Source organism: Oryctolagus cuniculus, chromosome 19 (assembly GCF_964237555.1).
Source record: "Oryctolagus cuniculus chromosome 19, mOryCun1.1, whole genome shotgun sequence".
Taxonomy (NCBI): domain Eukaryota; kingdom Metazoa; phylum Chordata; class Mammalia; order Lagomorpha; family Leporidae; genus Oryctolagus; species Oryctolagus cuniculus.
The window spans coordinates 36296006-36319099 of NC_091450.1; the positions used below are offsets into that span (position 1 = coordinate 36296006).

Sequence of the window (23094 nt, forward strand, 5' to 3'; positions counted from 1 at the left end):
GTTTGAGAGACAGTTGGGGAAACAGACGGAGACTTTGACCTGCGGGTTCACTCCCCAAGTGCCAGCAGGAAGCCGGAGCCAGGGACTAAACCAGGCAGGGTGAGGCGTCTCAGCCGCTAGGCCATCTATTTGTCACGTAAATTTTTGTGTGACGAATGCACATTGCCAGTGAACTGGAAAAATGACACTGAAGACGAGCGGCCACAGCGACTGCTCCTTGCCATGCTGGCCCTCCGCCCTGCAGGCCGTGTCTGTCCTCGGGGCTCTGCTCTGGGCCTGCAGCCTGGCCCCAGAAGTCAGCTTCCCAGGTCTCCGCGGATGGAGCCGCTCTCTGCTCCTCCGGCCTCTCAGCCCGGGCTGCCCAGAGCCCCAGACGCTGCCCGGACCCGGCAGGCACCGCCGGCCTCGCCCACGTGGGCCCCAGAGTCTATTCTGGAACAGGCTGTGGGTGGCTATCTCCCACCCGGCCAGCAGCCCTCCCTCACCCCAGCACGCTGCAGTCCCCGGAGGAGCGAGCGAGCGAGGCCGACCTCCCAGCTGTGCGGGGAGCGGGGCAGCTCTGCCCAGAAGGAGGGGCCTCCCCGTGGGACAGCCGACCCAGCACCGCCAGGCGCTGATTCCTCCAGAGGGGCTGCATTTAAAACTTCTCGAGTTCTGTAATCTTTTTTTTTTTTTTTTAAGATTTATTTATTTACTTGAAAGTCAGAGTTACACAGAGAGAGAAGTAGAGGCAGAGAGAGAGAGAGAGAGAGAGAGAGGTCTTCCATCTGCTGGTTCACTCCCTAGATGGCTGCAACGGCCGGAGCTGACAGATCCAAAGCCAGGAGCCAGGAGCTTCCTCCTGGTCTCCCATGCAGGTGCAGGGCCCAAGCACTGGGGCCATCCTCCACTGCCTTCCCAGGCCACAGCAGGGAGCTGGATCGGAAGTGGAGCAGCCGGGATGTGAACCGGCGCCCACATGGGATGCCAGAGTCGCAGGCGGCGGCTTTACGGGCTACGCCACAGCGCCGGCCCCTGTTGTCTTCTTAAAGCCCTGGGCAGGGCCCAGCAAACTCACCTGCAGTCACCTGTTGGGAAGCTTGGCCTGCAGAGGTGCTGGGTCTTCATCCCGAGGCCCCGTGGTCACCAAGGCCCCCCGCCCAGCTTGGGGGACCTGGCGGCAAACACAGCAGGCTGTGGCGTGCGGTGGGGGTTGGGGGCACGCCGAGGCTGACAGAGCTGCACAGGTGCGGTAGGGCCCGAGATGCGGGGTGGCCGTGCACCTCGTGACCAAGCCCCACGGCACTCCACACCTCACGGCAGCCCTGCTCTGAGACTGTGGGACGACTCGCAGCCCAAGAGCACGTCCAGGCACAGTCCAGCCTGTTCCCGCCGTGCGGCGGTCACCACGCCCCATCTCCCGCACTCCTCCTCTCGCAAGCCCAAACTCTGGAGCCAGCCTACAAACACCGTCCACGCCCACGCCAGCCCCGGAGCCCACTGGTGGCACTCGGTCCCTCCTGGGTGCAGTCCTGCGGGGCTCATCCAGGGGTGAGCTCGGAGGCCCTTGCTGAGCACGGCCGGCCTCTGTTCACGGCGGGCGCCCACCACAGGCGCTGCCGTGGCCGTGGCACTTCTCCAGGCTCTGCGCTTGCTTCCTGTGGGCCTGCCGGGGGGAGCTGTGGGGCCACCTGGTGACTGCTATTGAGTTCTGGAGGAACGGCCACCCTCCTGTGCACAGCGGACACACTGCTCTGCGTTCCCATAAAGTGGTTTATGTTCATGGGTTTCACCCCAGTTAAAAAGCAAAGGGGAGGGGCCAGTGCTGTGCTGTATTGGGTGCCGGTTCGAGCCCGGCTGCTCCTCTTCCGATCCAGCTCTCTGCTGTGGCCTGGGAAACCAGTGGAGGATGGCCCAGGTGCTTGGGCCCCTGCACCGGTGTGGGAGACCCGGAGGAAGCTCCTGGCTTCGCATTGGCCCAACTCCAGCCATTGCGGCCATCTGGGGAGTGAACCAGCAGATGGAAGACCCCCCTCTGTGGCTCTCCCTCTCTCTGTAACTCCGCTTCTCAGATAAATAAATTTCTTTGAAAAATTAAAAGAGAAAGGGGGCAGAGGCCAGTGTTGTGGCACGGTGGGTTAAGGTGGCGCTTGCGACACTGGCACCCACATCACAGTGCTGACTTGAGGCCCATGGATCCAGTGTTGTGTAGTGGGCCTGGGAGGCAGCAGCACAGCCCAGTGACCCAATGGCGTCCTGCCCCAGGCTTTGTCCTGGCCCAGACCTGGGGACTGAACCAGAGGATGAAAGATTTTCTCTCTGTCTCTCTCTCACCCCCTCCCCCGTCACTCTGCCTCCCTTGAAGTGGGGAGGCAGGGCCACAGGGACCTAGGAGCCCTGGTGGCTGGGGCTGAAGAGGGTGCCACCTGCCCTCAGGACCACGGCAGGTGTGTGCGGGCGCAGTGGACGAGGGAGGAGCAGGGAGACCAGAGCTCCCTAGTCCAGTCCGGATGCGGCCAGCTGGAGATGCCCAAGGAGGGAGGGTGAGCCAGTAGGGGGACAGCTCTGTCCAGGGGCAGTGCCGCGTGGTCAGGACCCCGACGAGCACAGAGGCAGAAGTGAGCTCGCCCCCATCCTCGTGGCCAGATGAGGAAGGACCAGCAGGTGTGGGGGCGGCCAGGCCGGGCTGACAGCCAGGTGCCCAGCGAAGGTGTGCCCGGGAACCCAACCGCCAGCAACAGCGTAGTGGGGGGGGCGGCGAAGGAGGGGCAGCGCGGGGGAGGGGCAGCACGGGGGAGGGCTGGGTGGGGAGGGGCAGTGCGGGAGGGGGCAGCGCTGGGGAGTGGGCACAGCAGCTTTCTAGGAGTTGGGCTGGGAAGCCTTGAGGACGCAGGGAGAGGGGAATTGGGGGGAGGTTTTCGGGGTGCAAACCGCTTTACTCAGCAAAGAACCGGGGGCCAGGACGTCTGGGCATGTTTGTTGGACCGCGTGCGGTGAACAGCGGCCCCCAGGAAGTGTGTCCACCCCCAGCCTGCTCTGGGATCGTCCTGGCTTGGGGCGCACCTGTCCTCATTTAAAAGGAGAAAGAGTGGACAGAGAGGGAGCCGCAGGAAGACCCTGCCCAGAGCCCTCCGCAGCCGCGGCCCCCGCCCCATCCCCCCAGCCAGGGCAGCCCCCTGCTGTCCCAGCCTCCCCGCGGCAGGGAGAGCGGGTGTGCGTGTGCTAGACTGGGGTTCTGGGTTTGGGAAACGCTGGCCGGCTGCAGCTCTGACCGGTCCCGCCCCTGCAGGCGCGCGCCTGGGGGTCGCCAGGACCGGGAGCCCCTCCTCCGAGCCGCCCGAGCGGAGGTGGAGCTGCCTCCAGCCCCACAGGGCTTTGCAGGGCGACCTTTCTTGTCCGCGCCCTAATCCAGAGGGCGGAGAGCCGCGCCCGCCGCCCTCTGGCTCCCTGGGGCCTCGGGACTCGGGTTTTGTTTACAACTGAAAGGCAGCCGCGGCGGCCCGCGGAGAGGGGTGCGCTCCCGGCCCCCGGGGCTGTGGCCCGCGGAGAGGAGTGCGCTCCCGGCCCCCGGGGCTGTGGCCCGCGAAGAAGGGTGCGCTCCCGGCCTCCCGGAGGCGGCGGCCCGCGGAGAGGGGTGCGCTCCCGGCCCCCGGGGCTGTGGCCCGCGGAGAGGGGTGCGCTCCCGGCTCCCGGAGGCGCTGGCCGCGGTCCCTTCTGAGCAAGCACGGGGGCCTGGACACGTGCGGCCGCAACGCCCGGCTGCGGCACAGCCCCTAACCCGGCTAACAGCCAAGGGCTCCTACTGCTGGGCAGTGTGCCAGCTGGCCACCTCCGGAGCAGGGTGGGCCGGCCTGGGCTCCGGGGGACACGGGAGCCACGTCCTCCTACCCCTTCTGCCCCCCACCCCGTCAACGTGCGCCCCAGGCTGAGGCCTCGCAGGGTCCTGCGCTGGCCCTCAGAGTGACCGCTGGGAGCCCAGGACGCGGGGGGGGGGCGGATAATAAAGCCCCCGAGGGACTCCTAGGACGCGTACGGGGCCTTGGCGGGCACCAAGGGGTGCGGGGCGTCCTGCGGCCCCGCCCGGTCCCCGCGTGGGTGGCCGTGGACAACGGCGAGGCAGGGGCCGGAGGCCCACGAGCGCGCGCGGAGCGGCCAGGGGCCGGAGACCCACGCGCCGCAGCCACGCAGGCCGCGTCACAGGTGGGCATCCCGCAACGCAAGCCACGCGCGGGGCAACGCGGTATTCGCCGCACGCGGAGCTGCCCACAGCGCTCGCGCGGAGAGGACCGGCCCTCGCGCGCCCGTCGCCCTGGAGACACGGACCCCGCCCCGAGCAGGGACCCCTCCCCGTGACGCCCCTCCCCGGCTCCACCCAGACCCCTCCCGGCTCCCGGCGCCTCAGCCGCCGCCGGGAGCCGCCTCGTCATTGGCGGGGGCGCTTCGGGGGCACGGTAGCGATTGGTGGACGTGCACGTTGCTCCCGCCCCCGAGCCCGGGCGCGGCGCGCGATTGGCTGGCGCCCACGGGGCGTCCTTTCAGGCCGGGCCCGGGCGGCGCGGAGGAGGCCTGAGGCGGCGGCGGCGGCGGCGGCGGAGGCAGGTGAGCTCCAGGCGGGGGCGCCGGGGGCGGCGCGGACCCCGGGGTCGGGGCGAGCGCTGGAGGGCGCCGGGGGACGCCGGGGGCGGCTGGGCCGGAGACCGGGGGGCGCCCTCATAGCGAGGCCGGGCCGCGGGCTCCTCCTGGGCCGCCAACGGCCGCGGCCGCCATGAGGGTGCCCCCTGTTCAGCCCAGAGGCGGCCGCGGCGGACCTCGGGCTTCCAGCGCGCCTGGCCCGCGGCCCGCGCAGGTGCAGACGGCCCGTTCCCGCGCCCGCCCAAGGGGCCGGGGGCTGCGGCGCCGGTGCCCTCCGGGTGCGTCCCGCGCCCGCCCAAGGGGCCGGGGGCTGCGGCGCCGGTGCCCTCCAGGTGCGTCCCGCGCCCGGTCCTTCCGAGCCCCCGGCCCACGCAGGTGCAGACGCCCCGGCTCCCGCGCCCGCCCGAGCGGCCGGGGGCTGCGGCGCAGGTGCCCTCCAGCCCGGCGCAGGTGGCGCAGTGCCCGCGCCGGGCTCCCTCGGGGCCGGGAGCGCGGCTGTGCGGGCGGCCCGGGTCTGCGGGTCAGCGCCGTGGCTGGCTCCCGACGCGGGGCAGCCCGGGCGCCCAGGGCCGTCTGCGGCTCCGTCCCGCGCGCCCGCGGAGCGTAGCGGGCCTTGGCAGGCGCGGCGCGCCCGGGCTCTCCCGCGGCCTGCGTCTTGCGTGGCGCGGGGCCCGGAGGAGGGCTTCCCAGAGTGGGGCTGCCTGGGCTGCGGGGCCCGGCGCAGCGGCCAGCGGTCACGTCGTCGTCGTCCTGCGCGCGTGGTGCAGGGGTCCCTGCTGTCTGGGTCCGGGAGCTTTTCATCCCCCTACCCGCTGAGCCGGGTGCCCACTCCCCTGCCCCGCCCGGGTCTCCCACGCGGGTGCAGGGGCCCAAGCACTTGGGCCGTCCTCCACTGCTTCCCCAGGCCACAGCAGGGGGCTGGATGGGAAGTGGAGCGGCCGGGTCTGGAACCCGTGTCCACATGGGATGCCGGCGCTGCAGGCCGGGGCTGTGCCCGCTGCACCGCAGCGCCGGCCCGGGCTTCCTTTTCAAGGTGACTCTGCTGTGTGGCACCTCCGGGAGTTCCGTGTGAACGGAGGGACAGGCGTTCCCCCAGGTGCACGAGAGACCGGCTGGCGTTGCTGCCGTCTGGACCGCGTAGTCTTCCTGGCCGTGGCGGGCAGCCGTGGCCTTGCGTGCCCCAGCCTGTCCCCGAGGTGTGCGTTCTTGGTGCTGCTGTGGGAGTTGTTTTCCTGCCTGCACTCGGGTGGCTCCGCGCTGGCGTCGCAGGACCCGACTGCTGGCTGTGAGCTCAGGTTCTGTAAGGGAGCTGACCGCAGGCGTTCCTTAGGGTTCTTGGATGTCGTCTGCCTGGCAGGCTGTGACAGAGGAGCGCCTTGTCTTGTTGCCGACCTTAGGGCAAAGTCTCAGTCCCTTATCCTTTTTAGAAGCATAGTACAGGGGCCGGTGCTGTGGCGTAGCGGGTAAGGCCGCCGCCCACAGCGCCGGCATCCCATATGGGCGCCGGTTCCAGTCCCGGCTGCTCCACTTCCCATCCAGCTCCCTGCTGTGGCCTGGGGAAGCAGTGGAAGATGACCCAAGTGCTTGGGCCCCTGCACCCACGTGGGAGACCCGGAAGAGGCTGCTGGAAGACCTCTCTCTCCGTGGCTTTATCTCAAATAGATAAATAAAATCTTAAAAAAGCATACGGAGGGCAAGCACTGTTAACAAGGAAAACATTATTTCACTTGACTTTGCTCCTTGATCTGATGGAATGGCCGCGTCCCCTGGTGTGTTCCCCAGAGCCTCAGGCAGGTGGCCAGGCTGGGCCAGGAGCCGCGGTCAGGCTGGGGCCGCCTCCCCCTGCTGCCTCGCGTTTGCAGAAGGAAGCTGGGGTTGGGATTCAGCCGGGACTCTGGGGCGCGGGCTCCGCTGTGGGGATGAGGTGCGCAGTGGGCGTTCGCCAGGCCTGCCTCGCTGGGTATTTTTCGTGATAGGTTTCCGCAGCGCCTTTCCGCACCAGCCGAGGGGCCGTGTGGTCTTGCTGCTGGTCCTCAACCGTCAGTGTCCCTCCACGTGTGAACGGGCTCGTGCTCCTTAGGGCTGGGCTGAAACTGGCTTGTTTTCAGTGTCCCCTTGCACACCGACGCCTCTGCCTTTCCCCTGGGTGCTGGTGGCTCGTGCCTGGGGGCGGGGCCTCTCCAGGTTGCCCGGGAGAGGGATCTAGCGCTTGCTCACCTCAGTCTCACTCGGAGCTCCTGGACAGCCTGTTGGAGCTGGCTCCGTGCCGTGTGCGGTCAGCTCCGGCCCTGAGTTCACGATGCCCAGAGGGTCCTCTGTGCCCTATAAACTTCCAGTTCTGAACACGCTGCCTGCTTGAAGTGGCTCCCTGCGAACGCCAGGCGGTGTCAGGGGAGGGGCGGTGACGCGGGAGGAGGGCCCTGGCTCGCAGTGCCCGGGCTGGGCAGAGGAGCCCGCAGCTGGCTCGGGCTGACGTGAGCATGCGCCGTGCGGAGCCGGCTACCCCAGGAGGCCGCGCTGCTGTGAGGGCTCCCCCCTCTTGCTCGCTGAACCTGACTGGCGGCTGTCGGATTTCCAGATCGGGGACAGGCGGTCTCTGGACCTGCCTTGACTTCGGCGGCCCCGTCAGTAGAGGGGGACAGGAGGCCGCGGAACGTGCCCCAGTGAGTGCCGACATCTGGAGCTGCACGTAGTGAGATGGGTGCTCGGGTCTTTGCTTAGACGTGCAGGGCCGCCCTGAAGAGCTGTAGGCTGCGGGTTCTAGTCCAGGAGACAAGGCGTCGCGGCAGGTGCTGCAGGCCAAGGCCAGGTGAGGGCCGGTGTGGCTGTCCCCACAGGGGCGCGGGGCTGCCCTCCGCCTGCTCTGCGTGGGCTCTGTGAATCTTGTTCTAAGTTCATGTACGATGCAGGTGACACCTGAAATATAGAAGCAGGTCACTCGATGACCTCCTCGCCTAGCACTGCCGCAGTGCTGGGAGGCCCTCGCCGCCTCCGGGTGCTTGTTGTCCCGGGGACAGCGCTGCAGGGGTGGGCCAGCGGTGCACGGTGCACATGCCCGAGACCCTGTGGCTGCAGCTCGCCGTCGGCACCCCCGCTGGGACTCGGGGCTGACGCACCTGTGCTGGTCAGAGTGTGCGGGGACGGCCAGTAAAGAGGACCCAAGTACACAGGGCCTGGATTTCCATGAGCTCTTCTTAGAAAAATTTGTTTATTTTCATTTATTTGAGAGAGGGGTTGAGGGGAGAATTGCCTGCACTGGTTCATTGCCCGGGTGCCCACGGTAGTGGGGCTGGGCTAGGCTGAGGCCCCCCTGTGGCAGGGACCCGGACGCCTGAGCCACCTCGTGCTGCCTCCCAGGGTGTGCACGGGCAGGAAGCTGGAGGCGGGAACAGAGCCGGAACTGAAACTCGGGCACTGTGACTGGGATGTGTGTGTCCCAGATCTGGCCTCCGCTGCTAGGCCAAGCGCCCATCCCAGCATCTAATTCTGTTTTCTATTTTTTTAAAAGAAGACTTATTTGAAAGAGTAAAAGAGGGAGCAGGAGATCTTAGTCCACTCATTCACTGCCCAGATGCCCACAACAGCTGGGGCTGGGGCTGGGCCAGTGTGAAGCCAGGAGCCTGCACCTTCATCTGGGTCTCCCATGTGGGTGGCAGGGACTCCAGCACCTGGGCCGTCCTCTGCTGCCTTCCCAGGCACGTTAGCAGGGAGCTGGGTCAGAAGTGGAGCAGTGGGGACTCCGGCCAGCACCCACATGGATGCCAGCTTTGCAGGCAGCGGCTTGACCGGCTGTGCCAGAGCACTGGCCAGTAACAGCCGGCGGGGACAGGGAGCGTGCTGTGAAGACACTCATTCCTTAGCTCTGAGCAGGCTGCCTGTGCTGTCTGGTCCACCGGTGCAGACGATGCCGGGCGCCCCGGGCCGCGGCTCCCAGGGCGTCTGCCCTCCGAGGCCTGGGAGAGCTCCCACAGCGGGTTCTGGGGGTGCGGGGCCCAGCTGAGCTCCCCGAAGCCGGGGCGGTGGGGGCTGACGCTTTCCCTGGTGCAGGCTTGTTGGACCCTTGCCTGGTCCGGGGCCCTCCTGAGGGAGGGGGCGGCAGAACAGGGTCGCACCAGCTGGGGCGCTCGGGGGCGGAGGCAGCCTGCGGACGACCTTTCTGTGTAGTGCTTTGCAAGATGCTGGTTTATGAGGTTTTCCCTAAGCATCCTGTCACTGGTTACTGTGCGCGTGACGAAGCGGAGGCGGTCCCTGGAGGCCGAGGGCGCGGGGCCAGCAGGAAGGCTGGGAGGACGTGTGCACGCGAGGCCGCTGCTTCCCGGCAGTAGAGCCGGAGCGAGCACTGGAGAGGGTGCGCTTGCTTTCTCGAGCGCCGGCTCTGAGCCCGCGGCCTGTGCCAGTGCACTCTGGCTTTTATCTGGGGCGCCGAGCCAGTCTGCCTGGGGGCCCTCCCGCAGGACAGAAAGGTGGCTTTTCCAGTATAAAGCCAGGCCTCCGGAAGGCGGTGCAGCTGGCACGCGTGTGCGTCGTCTGGCAGGCGCTCCTGTACACAGTTTCCTGTAGTCCCCCCCCCCCCCGCCCTTAACTTTATTGCATCCCATGGTTAACAGTTTGGTAAAGGAGTGAGGATGCAAATGACCTGAGCCGGGTGTGACCTTTGCCCCCTGGCTGTAGGGCAGGCTGCAGGCACTGCGCAGGCGCACGCGTGTTCAGCTGGGTCTCCCGGAGAGTGGCAGCTCAGGGCGCAGTGGTGGTCATCTTCCTGCTGCACGTCCTCGGACAGCTGCGCCGTGTGCTGCACACCGCACCAAAACCCTGCCGGGCCTCACCCGGCGCCCTCTGCCGCCCCCGCCGGGCCTCACCCGGCGCTCTAAGTGGGCAGGAGCCGCTTGCAGTTCCTGCTCTGAGTTTGAATTTCAGGGGCAGGAAGTTGGATTTCTGTCCAGATGAAGGCTCGGGCCGCACTAAGCGCCGTGTGGAAGCATCTCACTGAGGGCAGGCCTGTGTGAAGATGTTGTGAGAGCCAGTCCCACGCGCTGCCTGCCGCTCTGTGTCAGCTTAGGACGCGCGTTGTCATCAGAACTCCTGCTGTATCCCTCTAGAGGAGCACAGAGAAGCTGGTGTGAATTCTTGGAACAGTGAACTTGTGCGTGTAGCTCCCGGATGTCCTGGCGCCAGTGGCCCGGCCCGTGCTCCATCCTGGTGCTGGTGGTGGGCCGGCCCGGCCCCACAGAGGAGGCCTTTGGGTGCCAGTCAGCAGAGACCGAGTGCATCCACGCCTCGCTCACTGACGCTGCCCCACCGCCACCCCCACGCCGTGGTCCTTGAGGCTGGCAGACTCCTGCCTCTCCCAGAAACACTGGGTCCCTGAGCGCGCCATTGTGGTTACGCTGGAGTGAGACATCCCAGCGGGGAGTTACTCTGAGAGTGAAGTTGCGTTTCTGTAGTGAGGTGAGGAAGCGTCCCTGTCTCTCCCTAAGGGTGAGAAAGGTGACAGCATAGCGTCGCTGCTCAGCCCAGCGCTCTGTGCCCGGAGAGCTGTTGGCGGCTGGGCTGGCCACAGGGCATTGTTGCCTCGCCGTGGGTGTGGCCGCGTTCCGCCTAGGTGCAGATGTTACGGAAGCTCGGGCGTGGAGCAGGTGTGAAACATCCCTGGGTTAAGTAACCGCGCTCCGTCTTGTTTGTGGAGGTCGTTGAAGGGTAAACCTGCAGAAAGTCGAATGAGGCCGGCTGGTGCGTGAGCTGCCCCGGGAAGAACTGGGGAGTTCTAGAATGTTCCCCCAATGCAGGAGTTTTGTGGTGTTTTTTGAAATTAGTGTGTGCAGTAAAACTTTGTATGTAAACAGTGGTCCTTAATCTTAAAGAGGTTTGGCCCATTTCCAAGACAGCCGCGTGATCTGACCGCTTGTGGCGAGTTGAACGTCCACAAGTACTTCTGCCCAGGGTGGTCTGTATTTTTAGGTTACCTCCCTCTCCCTCGGAGTTTGAGTGACAGACATCACTCGTATCACTTCTGTTAGGACTTTTTTAATTTGGGGTGTGTGTCTGCGAGTGAATATTTTTAGCCAGAGAAACGTTTGAGTCATTCCACAGAAATCTAGATGATAACCGGAGAGACAGGCTCAACACTTGTAATTCAAAAGCTAATCTGCTTCCCCTGGGGGAGAGAGAAGCGCGTGCCGCCCTGGGCAGGCGTGGACAGCAGCACTCACCTGTGTGAGGTGGTCAGGCACCTGACGTCTCCAGGAACTCAGAGCACCTCCTGGGAGGGTCGCGGCTTGCACAGGTGGCGTGGTCAGCCTGGGTGCCGCCTGGATGCATTTACAGCTCTGATGGTGGCGGGGGGTGTGTGTGTGTGTTTGCGCGCGTGTGCGTGGGCGGCAGACAGGGCAGAAGTGTTCCCGGACCTGTGACTGAAAAATAGGAACCACTGCTCAGTGCTGTGGTCTGTGTGGCTGTGTGGTGGGCAGTGCTCAGTGCTGTGGTCTGTGTGGCTGTGTGGTGGGCACTGCTCAGTGCTGTGGTCTGTGTGGCTGTGTGGTGGGCAGTGCTCAGTGCTGTGCTCTGTGTGGCTGTGTGGTGGGCAGTGCTCAGTGCTGTGGCTGTGTGGTGGGCAGTGCTCAGTGCTGTGGTCTGTGTGACTGTGGTGGGCAGTGCTCAGTGCTGTGGTCTGTGTGGTGGGCAGTGCTCAGTGCTGTGGTCTGTGTGGCTGTGTGGTGGGCAGTGCTCAGTGCTGTGGTCTGTGTGGCTGTGTGGTGGGCAGTGTCAGTGCTGTGGTCTGTGTGGCTGTGTGGTGGGCAGTGTCAGTGCTGTGGTCTGTGTGGCTGTGTGGTGGGCAGTGCTCAGTGCTGTGGTCTGTGTGACTGTGTGGTGGGCAGTGTCAGTGCTGTGGTCTGTGTGGCTGTGTGGTGGGCAGTGTCAGTGCTGTGGTCTGTGTGGCTGTGTGGTGGGCACTGCTCAGTGCTGTGGTCTGTGTGGCTGTGTGGTGGGCACTGCTCAGTGCTGTGGTCTGTGTGGCTGTGTGGTGGGCAGTGCTCAGTGCTGTGGTCTGTGTGACTGTGTGGTGGGCAGTGTCAGTGCTGTGGTCCTTGTGGCTGTGTGGTGGGCAGTGTCAGTGCTGTGGTCTGTGTGGCTGTGTGGTGGGCACTGCTCAGTGCTGTGGTCTGTGTGGCTGTGTGGTGGGCACTGCTCAGCGCTCAGTGCTGTGGTCTGTGTGGCTGTGTGGTGGGCAGTGTCAGTGCTGTGGTCTGTGTGGCTGTGTGGTGGGCAGTGTCAGTGCTGTGGCTGTGTGGTGGGCAGTGCTCAGTGCTGTGGTCTGTGTGGTCTGTGTGGTGGGCAGTGCTCAGTGCTGTGGCTGTGTGGCTGTGTGGTGGGCAGTGCTCAGTGCTGTGGTCTGTGTGACTGTGTGGTGGGCAGTGTCAGTGCTGTGGCTGTGTGGCTGTGTGGTGGGCAGTGCTCAGTGCTCAGTGCTGTGGCTGTGTGGCTGTGTGGTGGGCACTGCTCAGCGCTCAGTGCTGTGGTCTGTGTGGCTGTGTGGTGGGCAGTGTCAGTGCTGTGGCTGTGTGGTGGGCAGTGTCAGTGCTGTGGTCTCTGGCTGTGTGGTGGGCAGTGTCAGTGCTGTGGCTGTGTGGTGGGCACTGCTCAGTGCTGTGGTCTGTGTGGCTGTGTGGTGGGCACTGCTCAGCGCTCAGTGCTGTGGTCTGTGTGGCTGTGTGGTGGGCAGTGTCAGTGCTGTGGTCTGTGTGGCTGTGTGGTAGGCAGTGTCAGTGCTGTGGCTGTGTGGTGGGCAGTGCTCAGTGCTGTGGTCTGCGTGGCTGCGTGGCAGGCGCCAGTGCTTTCTGGCTGTTAAACGCTGCCCTGTTTCTTTGCCCTGTGCAGAATGAGCTGAGCGTGAACATGGACTTCTCCCGGCTGCACCTGTACAGCCCTCCTCAGTGTGTTCCCGAGAACACGGGCTACACCTACGCGCTCAGGTGAGTCCCTGCAGGCCCCGGAGCCGTCCTCGGCAAGGCCTGGGAGAGGTGTGCGTCTGCTGGCTCCTCGGCCTCGCTGGTGAGGTGGTCCCGTACACACGCAGGCCTCAGACCCACCCGGCCTGTGCCCTCCTGCAGGATGTGCTTAAGGGGTGTGGCAGCAGCTCGATGGCTCAGAGCTGGCAGAAGATAGCCCGGGAGCGGCCTGTCTGAGCGGCCCTTGCACCGGCGCCCCCGCAGTGTTTTGTTTGTTCCGTTGCCGTGCTGGGCCCTGTGTGAGTCATGGAGCTGCCGAGCTCCCCGCGGGCTCTGGGTGCCGCCGTGGCTCAATGCCGGCTCCGGTCCCTGCTGCCCCCTGCCTGGGACCCAGCACGTGCTGGGAGGCACCGGACGATGGCCCAACTACCTGGGTTCCTGCTGCCCATGTGGGAGACCCAGGTGTAGATCCTGGCTCCGGCTTCAGTCTGGTCCCATCCCAGCTGTCGTGGGCACTTGGGGAGTGGATCAGCGGATGGGCCATCTCTCTGTTTCTCTGCCTTTCAAATAAATAAATCTGTCTCGTGAAAAAAAGAAAAAGAAACAGCAGTTATAAATTCCGGGCTAGGCCCCCCCCCCCCCCCCCCGTTGGCTAGAATGTGATTGGCAGGTGTAGGAGCTCAGGTACCTGGCAGGAAGTGAGGGCACAGAGGGTGGTGCCGTGGGTTTTCCGTGGGAAGGCTCTAGCCGGTGAGAATATAGTTGAACCCTCAGGAAAAGCAGGATTCCGGGGCGTCGGCGCAGCCTCACGCTGATGCGTTCCCGGTTTCCTGGGGGCCCGCGCGCTCCTCGGGCCGGCTGCTCTCTGCGTGCTGCTCAGGCGCTCTGTCCGGTGCTGCACTGGAGGGCCGCCCTCCTTCAGTCAGGCCCGCGGGCAGTGGAGGGAGGGCGGAGGGAGGGAGGGCGGAGACCGGCCGGCCGGTGTGAGTGTGCGCCCTGTGGGGCGTCGGGCAGGACAGGGTGGGCGGGGCCTTCCAGAGGCCCCGTGCGGGGGTGGGGAGGGCTGGACGCTGACCCAGGGAGGAGAGTGTGCCGGGCGGCCCGCCCTTTCCTGCCAGGAGGCGGCTGGGCCACGGTGACCATCAGAGAGGGAAGGGAGCTGTGGCCCACAGTGGTGACTAGCGTGTGGGACTCGCGCCCTGAGAGGGAGTGAGAGTGACATGGGCCGAGGGGCAGCGGGCCCAGTCGGGAATGCAGAGGGACGGGCCGAGCCGCTGACGGGCCTGCGAGCCCAGGCGCAGCCGCAGGACCTGCAGCCTGCCCGGGGAGCCGCAGGCTTGGTCTGCACGTCCGAGCGTGAGCACTCAGCCCATCTGCCCCACAGCTTGGGCTCCACCTGCCCTCGTGTCTGCTCCTCACACCCCAGCCTCTGCCCGCTCTGGTCGCCCTGGGCCTGCAGCCCGAGTGCGGGCGTCGGCGACCCCCGCTGCCGTGACTGCCGTACTCCCAGCGCTGCCCTCGCTTAGTGCCGACCGTGCCGGAGCCCTGGAAGGACCTGCGGGCGTCCTGGTCACTGCGCTTACTGCACGAGGCTCTTTCCTCTTAGGAGAGCGTCGCGCAGTGTGAGGTCAGTGCCTGCCTGTGCTCAGCCCGCCGAGGGCGAGGCCCTCCCTGCCCCTCCTCGGGGGTGTGTGTGTGTGTGCGGAAGCAGCTCTGGAAGGGAGAGCTCGCCCGGAGTGTGGGAGGCCCCCGCGGGCGCCCGCGCTGAGGGTTCCTGCTTCCCAGGCCCTCAGGGCTGCGTCACAGGTGATGGTGCTGTTTTTGATCAGCTCAAGCCAGGTCCTCTGGTGTTGAGGACTTCCCTCTCGGGGCCCAGTGTGTTTCCTGGCCGCAGGCCATCGGTCTAGAAGTCTGGCCATTCCGTCCGTCTCTTTCTGGCTGATGGGAGTGAGTCCTCCTGCCCCTGGAGGACCCATGACGTCTGGGGCTGATGGGCCCCAGCCCCCTTGTCAGGTCTCCTCTGCTTCTCCCGGGGTGGTGGCCCAGGAAGTCTCCCTGGGAGCTGAGAGGCCTCACAGGCCCGACGGGCCCTGGCTCGCTCAGGCTCCGTGGGAGGGGAGCACCCAGCAGGGCTGCACAGGGGCCGGCCCTGAGCGCTGCAGCCGAGGCGCGGGAGGGCGGCGGTTCAGCTGGCCTGGCTGGCGCGGGGGCGCGTCCTGTCTCACCGGGGAGTGAGCTGATGTCAGCACCAGTAGGAGACGTGGGGGGGGCGGGGAGCAGGTGGCTGGTGGGAAAGAGGATGGCTGCAGAGTGGGAGATGTCCAGCGCGGGCCTGGCCTCGGGACCCCGCTCCCAGGTAGCAGGAGGGAAGGCGTGCGAGGGGAGACAGGAGGAATGGGCTCCGACCCCGGGCACCTGGCAGAGCCTCTGCTGTGTGTGGTTCTAGGGGGAAGGCAGAGGAGCTGAAGCCTAGGGCTGTGTGGGAAAGGCAGAGACGGGCAGGCCTCTGCTGCATCAGACTGCTGCCGCCGGCCCCCGGACAGGGGCACAGGAGGGCTGTGGGGCCGGGGCGGCCCCGGGGTGTCAGGGCTGAGGCAGCTCTCGGGAGCAGGAGCGGGGAGGAGGGCGGGAGACGTGGCCCCGCATGAGCCTGCTGCTGTCCAGCTGCGGAGGGGCGGATGGAGGTTAGGGTCATGCTTTGGGTGGGCAGCGTTCTGAACCCTGCGGCTTGATGAGGGACCCGCGCGTGTGCCTTGCTGTGCCGTGTGCCCCTGCTGTTCCGCGGGGCGGTGCGCCCTCTGCAGGCGCCCCTGCTTCAGTTGTGTTCTCTGCCTGTGTGTTGACTCGGGGCTTCAGTTGTGGGACATTTCTTCAGTTTCTTAATGAGCAGTGACTCTAAATAGTTGACTTTAAAAATAGCAACGTGTAACTGAGAGAAGCCCCACCCCCACCCCAGTGTGACTGAGAAGTTAAACCGTCAGGGCTGCTCTCCTGTGAGGCCCGAGCGCAGTCCTGGCAGCTGTCAGTGACGCGCGGCCCCTGAGGTCATCGGTGCCTCAGGACCGAGGGAGACAGAGGGGGAGCCTCCTGGGTCGGCCGCTCCCTGCTGCTGGCACGGCTAAGAATTGGGGGTGGGACTGGCGCTGTGGCATGGCAAGTAAAGCCACCACTTGTGACGCCAGCATCCCACGTGGGCGCCGGTTCAAGTCCTGGCTGCTCCGCTTCTGATCCCACTCCTTGCTAATGTGCCTGGGAAGGCAGTAGAAGATGGGCCAAGTGTTTGGGCCCCTGCACCCACGTGGGAGACCCAGAAGAAGCTCCTGACTCCTGGCTTCGGCCTGGCTTGGCCCTGGTTGAAATCTTTACAAGAAAAACAACTGGAGGCTTTACTCGGAGCCCTGGGACACGGGCCCCTGCCTGCCCCGCCTCTCTCACCCTCTGTTTTTCCTGGCCTGCTCACGCCGCTGGGTGTGCTGACGGGAAGTTGAGTCCTGGCACCGACAGTGTCAGAGCCTGTGGAAGCGCTGTTAGTGTGCAGAGAGCCTGCCCGGTGCATGCTGTGCCTTGTGCTCACTGCTCAGGTTCACATAGGAGGATGATTCTGGAGTGTTCTCGCCTCGTTAGCCGGCACGTGCTGCTGGCTGTAGTGTGACGGTGTGTGGATGGGCCTCCGGGGGCAGCCAGCGACGGCCAAACATTGCCACGACAGGTGCTCTCACAGGCAGCTCTCCAGTGAGACAAGTACGTGGAGCTGCTGTGCTGGCGAGGGCACCCAGGCTTCTGCTGGAAACTAGGGTCCCACCTGCAGTTAGAGGACGGCTATGGGGGGCAGAGGTGGGTTGGGAATAGTGCCTGTGGACTCCGCCCACGGGGTCAACTCTGGTTTGAAAGGCCCTGCTTTTCTTGCACTAAAATCGTTTGTGGGGCCAGTGTCGGGGGGCGGGGAGTGGGTAACGCTGCCCCCTGGACGCCAGCATCCCATCTGGGCACCCGTTCACGTCCGGCTGCTCCACTTCCGATCCAGCTCCCTGTTGATGACCTGGGAGAGCAGTGGAAGATGGCCCAAGTCCTGGGCCCCCGCACCTGTGTGGGAGACCAGGAAGAGACTTCTGGCTCCTGGCTTCAGGCTGGCCCAGCCCTGGACGTTGTGGCCACTCTCCACGTTGTGGAGACTGAACCAGTGGATGGAAGCTTGCTTGCTCCCTCCCCTCCCTTTACCCCCCCCCCCCCCCCCGTGACTTTCAAATAAATAAACAAATCCATCTTTAACAGTAAAGTCAAGTCCTCATTACGTGCAGTTCTCAGATTATACTGGGTGACGGCAGCGTGGTGTCCTTGCTGGGCCTAGAGCTGAGTTAGCACTGTCGCCTGTGTCCTCAGCTGTGGGTGACCGCTGGCAGCCCCTGTGTGCACTCACTGCTGCCGTGAGCCTTGGGCCCGGTGGGTGTGAGGGGTGGGACTCGGACCGAGCTTCTGTGCTTGCGATGAGGCACGGGGTGCTCTTAGCCTTTCCTGGGCTCTGCTGGTTGCCTTAGGCTGGCTGCTCTGGGGGGTGAGCTGCTGGCTGTGGCCCAGGGACACACCTCAGGGGCTCCAAGCAGCTTCTCCACCGCCCTGAGACCCTGGGGACGCCCGGGTCTGCACCCCGTCCTCCAGCAGCATCAGGGCCGCGGCCACCAAGCCCCAGCTCTGTATCTTTTTTTTTTTTTAAGATTTATTTTATTTATTTGAAAGAATTAGAGGTAGGGACAGAGATCTTCCATCCACTGGGTCACTCCCCATTTAGCTGCAATGGCCAGAGCTGGGCCAATCCAGAGCCAGGAGCCAGGAGCTTCCTCCGGGTCTCCCACTGGGTGCAGGGGCCCAAGGACGTGGGCCGTCCTCCACTGCTTTCCCAGGCCATGGCAGAGAGCTGGGTCGGAAGTGGAGCAGCCGGGGCTCGAACTGGCGCCCATGTGGGATGACTTTGTGTCTTTAGCTCTGCACTGTGTGTTCCCTGAACTGTGCGTGTGCCCTCCTGCACTGTGAAACTGAACTGTATCTGTGTACACTGTTTGCTGCAGGGGACCCTAAGTCTGTAAGCACACCCACAGCCTTTGTCATGAAGACCTGCGCTGTGGTCCTGTGCTGGATGTGTGGTGTGGCGTACAACACTGCCCACCTCCTTCTCAGAGCGCCTGGCTTCGAGACCCAGCTCCACTCTCCGTCTTGGCTTCAGTTAACACGCGGGAACTCGAGTGACTGGGTCCCACGCAGGAACCCAGGACGGGAGAGCAGGAGGAGCTCTGGGCTCCTGCTTGGCAGCCCCAGCCGTGGTGAACATCAGGAGTGCCCAGGGGTGGGATGTGTCTTCTCCTCTCGGTCTGGGGCCTTGCACCCTGGCTTCTGTGGTTCCAGAACAGGAATGAGCAGGAGGTAGGCGATGCTGACGGAGGGGAGCCCGGGCCAGATCCCGTGTGTGGACAGGAGGTAGGCGATGCTGACGGAGGGGAGCCCGGGCCAGATCCCGTGTGTGGAGAGGAGGTAGGTGATGCTGACGGAGGGGAGCCCCGGCCAGATCCCGTGTGTGGACAGGAGGTAGGCGATGCTGACGGAGGGGAGCCCGGGCCAGATTCGTGTGTGGAGAGGAGGTAGGCGATGCTGACGGAGGGGAGCCCAGGCCAGATTCATGTGTGGAGAGGAGGTAGGCGATGCTGACGGAGGGGAGCCCACGCCAGATCCCGTGTGTGGAGATCCATTTCTTTGGTCTTGGAAGCATGTGGAGGTGACACCTGCGTGGATGGATTGCAGTCCCAGCGCTGAGCTGAGGTGGGGGAGCTGCAGGAGAATTTTTTTTTTTTTTTGACAGGCAGAGTGGACAGTGAGAGAGAGAGACAGAGAGAAAGGTCTTCCTTTGCCGTTGGTTCACCCTCCAATGGCCGCCGCGGCCGGCACACCACGCTGATCCGATGGCAGGAGCCAGGTGCTTCTCCTGGTCTCCCATGGGGTGCAGGGCCCAAGCACTTGGGCCATCCTCCACTGCACTCCCGGGCCACAGCAGAGAGCTGGCCTGGAAGAGGGGCAACCAGGACAGAATCCAGTGCCCCAACCGGGACTAGAACCCCGTGTGCCAGCGCCGCAGGCGGAGGATTAGCCTAGTGAGCCACGGCGCCGGCCGAGAATTTTTTTGTAAAGATTAATTTATTTGAAAGGCAGAGTGATGGGCAGGGGGAGCGCGAGGGAGCGAGAACTTCCACCTGCTAACTCCCAGATGGCCACAGCAGCTGGGCTGGGCCAGGCCGAAGCCAGGAGCCAGCAGCTCCGTCCGGGTCTCCCACATGGTGGCAGGGGCCCCAGTGCTTGGCCGTCGTCTGATACTTCCCGGGGCCGTTAGCAGGGAGCTCGAACGAGCGCTCAGATGGGATGTCGGGGTTGCTAGGCGGCCGCTGAATCCACTGTGCCAGAGCCAGCCCAGCCTTGCCTGCTCCTGCCAGGGCCAGTGTGCTCGGCCACGCTGCCTCTTGTAGGGGCGAGGCGCTCAGCGTTCCTCTGCCCTGTTCTCGGCCCGTGCCTGACCCCTCACCTCCTCGTAGGCGAGGCGCTCAGCGTTCCTCTGCCCTGTTCTCGGCCCGTGCCTGGCCCCTCACCTCCTTGCGCATCTGTGTGGGCGGCCTCTGCTGGTGGCAGGACCTCGTCATTTACGTCCTGCACGTTTGTCTTTCCCGTTTGCTTTCTTTTTCGAGAGGGAGATAGAGGACCTTCTGCTGGTTCACTCCGAGTCCCTGGCGGTAGCTGAGACGGTGCCAGGCCGGGAGCTGCATCCTTGAGCCACCAGTGCGGCCTCCCTGCGTCCCAGGGAGAAAGAGTGGGCAGCAGGCCAGGTGGTGCCTGGTGGGCCACGGTGGGCCCACACCCTCCCGTCTGTGCTTGGAGGGGAAGGCCCTGACTGTGGGCAGTCCACGTGCTCCACGCCCGAGGTGGTGGTCATCTTAGAAAGACTGACCAGCCACACAGAGCAGCTCCTTACCTGATGCCCGCAGTTTCAGTTACACAGAAAGTGCTGGAAGCGACTTCTCTGTCACAGACTGACACTTGAGGGCAGCTGGGGCACTGCTGGCTGCCCCTTTGTCCTGACCGTGACCCGGTCAGCGACCTCTTGGTGTTGGAGTGGTCACACTCAGTGTTCTGCAGACACAGTGTGCATGGTACTGCACTGTGTGGTCACTGCATGGGTACTGTACTATGTGGTCACTCACTGCATGGGTACTGCACTGTGTGGTCACTGACTACACAGGTACTGCACTGTGGTCACTCACTGCACGGGTACTGCACTGTGTGGTCACTCACTGCTCTGCACGGGTACTGCACTGTGTGGTCACTCACTGCTCTGCACGGGTACTGCACTGTGTGGTCACTCACTGCACGGGTACTGCACTGTGGTCACTGCACGGGTACTGCACTGTGTGGTCACTCACTGCACGGGTACTGCACTGTGGTCACTGCACGGGTACTGCACTGTGTGGTCACTCACTGCACGGGTACTGCACTGTGTGGTCACTCACTGCACGGGTACTGCACTGTGGTCACTGCACGGGTACTGCACTGTGGTCACTACACGGGTACTGCACTGTGGTCACTCACTGCACGGGTACTGCACTGTGGTCACTCACTGCACGGGTACTGCACTGTGGTCACTCACTGCACGGGTACTGCACTGTGTGGTCACTCACTGCACGGGTACTGCACTGTGGTCACTACACGGGTACTGCACTGTGTGGTCACTCCCTGCTATGCACGGGTACTGCACTGTGGTCACTCACTGCACGGGTACTGCACTTTGGTCACTCACTACACGAGTACTGCACTGTGTGGTCACTCCCTGCTCTGCAGACACAGTGTGCACAGGTTTCTGCTCTGTGCTTTGCAACCATCCCCGTGCTCCCCGTATTTGGGGTCCCCATGGATTCCGTGTGTCCAGGAGCTCTTGGCTTTGGAAAGCTTATCACTGCCTGCAGAGCAGACCAGCTGGAGCACATGCCGTGGGTGGTGGGTGGACAGGTGTCGCCTACCTCGCCTTCTCTGTAGCTCCTGCCAGCTGTCAGAACGGTGGCCGTGAGCACTGTTCCCCTGTCCCGTGCTTTCCCTACAGCTCCAGCTATTCCTCCGAGGCTCTGGACTTTGAGACTGAGCACGGATTGGATCCCGTGTTCGATTCTCCCAGGATGTCCCGCCGCAGCCTGCGCTTGGTCACGGCGGCCTACTCCACAGGGGACAGCCAGGCTGTGGAGACCCACACCTGTGCCAGCGGCACAGCCTCCCAGGACAGAGGCGCCAGGTGAGCACTGCTTGGCTTGGTCTTCCCGTGATCCCGACACTGACCCAAACTGAAAAACTGAAAAGAAAAAAAAGTCTGGAAAGCCACACTGTCTTCAGGGGCGTGTGTGCCTGCACGTGTGTGTGCATGCACAGGGTCTACCCTATGAAGTCATGCTTTGCTCTGCTGGTCCTCGCCATCTACGTTCTTGCTGGAGACACTGGGCCGAGACGCCTCGCGATGCGTCTGCTCCAGGGCCATTGTCAGTCTCTGGTGTAGGGCCGCTGCTCTCCTGGGGGGGCTGAGCCTGCGCTGCTGCCACACGCTGAGGCGTCGATGGGCTCTGAGCTGCTGATCTCGTCCGTGACTTCACCCCACGTCTGTGAGTGGCAGGTCTGCACTTGAAGCACAGATGTTTGTTGGGGGCACCGGGCTCTGAACTCTGCCTGTGCCCATCTGTGCCGAGAAGCAGCGAAGATGGAGGGAGCTCATCATCCAAACAGTGAGGTTCCCGGGCCCAGCATTTAGCTCAACCCATGGAGGCAGGTGGGAACGTGGCTCCAACACGTGGCTGCATCAGAACTGCCCCCAGGTGGCCTCCTGCCTGCCACCCAGGACCCCAGGGCCCGGCTCCCTCTGCTGTGGCCACCTGGGGACCTGGCCGCGCTGTTTGGTGTCGCTGCCTTTCCTCACCACCAGTTCCCCAAGCAGGGGCCAGCTCTTGGCCTGTGTCTCTCCACCGCCTGACTTGATGCTGAATTGTCGTGAAATGCTTATTCTTTTTTTTTTCTTCGCGATTTAAAGGCAGTGTTAGACACAGAGAGACCCCTCTACTCCCCAGATGGCTGTATCAGCAGCAGCTGGGCCAGGCCAGAGCCAGGAGCCAGGACCTTCACCTGGGTCTCCCGTGTGGATGCCGGGTCCCAGGACCGGGCCATCTTCCACTGCTTTCCCAGGCACGTCAGCAAGGAGCTGGATCAGAAGAGGAGCAACTGGGACTTGAACTGGCACCCATAGGGGATGCACTGGCCCCCAAAGTGCTTATTCCAGAGGGCTTTGCCACTGTGGCCCTGTGCATGCAGACATGACCTTAGGTCCCCCGCCCACTCCTGCTGTGCCTGATGTAGCTCCGTCTGCACCAGTGACAGAAACACATGTCTGTCTGCAGATACTTGTGTGCAGATCATACCCTTTTATTGGATCATTTTGATTTTTAGGCTGTCATACATTTTGACCACCTTTGAGTCACTGGGCTCAAAATAACCTGAAACCTGTTTTATTTTCTTATTCATTTTGTTTAGATTTTTTTCTAAAATTTTTCTCTTTTATGCTTTTTCCCCTTTTTAACTGTTTTTGGTTATTTTTTTCCCTTTTTGGTAAAGCCTGTTTTATTTTATGTTTACACTTTGAGAGGGAATTCTTGCCCCCCAGCTTGAAATTTCCTCTTTTGGATTGTTTCACGATAGCAGAAAAGAGATAAAATGGTTTTGCTTTAAAATACTGGTTTTTTTGTTGGTAAAATGTAGTAATTTTGTATTTACTGCAAAGTCTATAAACTTAGTTCTCCCCCCCTTTCTATTCAGAACACTAAAACAGCGCAGAAGTGTGAGCAAAGCAGCGTTTAGCATGAACCACACATCACGGAGGACCGCGGTCTCGGGCGCCGACCAGAGTGGCTCCCGCAGTCTGCACGGTGCTGCAGCTCTGCGGCCGCACGTGCTGGACGAGTCCCTGATCCGCGAGCAGACGGAAGTGAACCACTTCTGGGGTGAGTGCCTCCAGGTGCAGGTGGCCCCTCTGCGCTGGTCTGGGAGGAAGGTGGTTGTGGACCATGCTGCCACGACGGTGACATTGGAGGCTTCTGTCCAGGCGCCAGCAGGGAAAGCTCTGGAAGCTGCTTCCAGCTGGAAGATCCAGTACCGCGGCAGGAACCGCTGACTTCCCTGACTGCGTTACCTTGTAGGGTGTTTACGGGGCAGTGTAGGGCTCTGCAGCGTGTCTCTGGAAGGCCCTAAGCAGGCAGCCAGGTCTCCTGGTGCACGGGAAAGTGTTCTGGAGAGGAGGCAGAGGTGCTGAGCAGCACAGAGGGCCTCGCTCGGTGCCTGGAGGCCACACGCACACACAGGCCGCAGCCGGGACCAGCGGCCGAGGAGGCAGAGCTGCTGCTTCCCGTGCAGCTGGGCTCTGGCCGTGCTTTGAGGTCCAGGTTACTTTGAGAGCCATTGGTGCTGACGTCGCTGTTCT

At 63.8% G+C, this 23094-nt stretch overlaps 1 protein-coding gene across 8 annotated transcripts in view; it reads left to right on the forward strand.

The window, feature by feature from the left end:
- Positions 1-4422: 4422 nt before the first annotated feature.
- SUN1 (Sad1 and UNC84 domain containing 1) overlaps positions 4423-23094 on the forward strand; it is a 46455-nt gene continuing 27783 nt past the window's right edge. For 5 of the 8 annotated variants that reach the window (XM_070064262.1, XM_070064264.1, XM_051835235.2 and 2 more), the window contains exons 1-4: positions 4423-4578; positions 12487-12581; positions 20686-20871; positions 22434-22618. In XM_070064262.1, coding sequence (XP_069920363.1) covers positions 12505-12581; positions 20686-20871; positions 22434-22618 — 448 coding nt within the window. In that variant the 5' untranslated portion in view covers positions 4423-4578; positions 12487-12504. Of the gene's footprint in view, positions 4579-10205; positions 10342-12486; positions 12582-13690; positions 14185-20685; positions 20872-22433; positions 22619-23094 lie in introns of those variants that run through there. The other 3 variants (XM_070064263.1, XM_070064265.1, XM_070064266.1) reach the window with 3 other exon arrangements.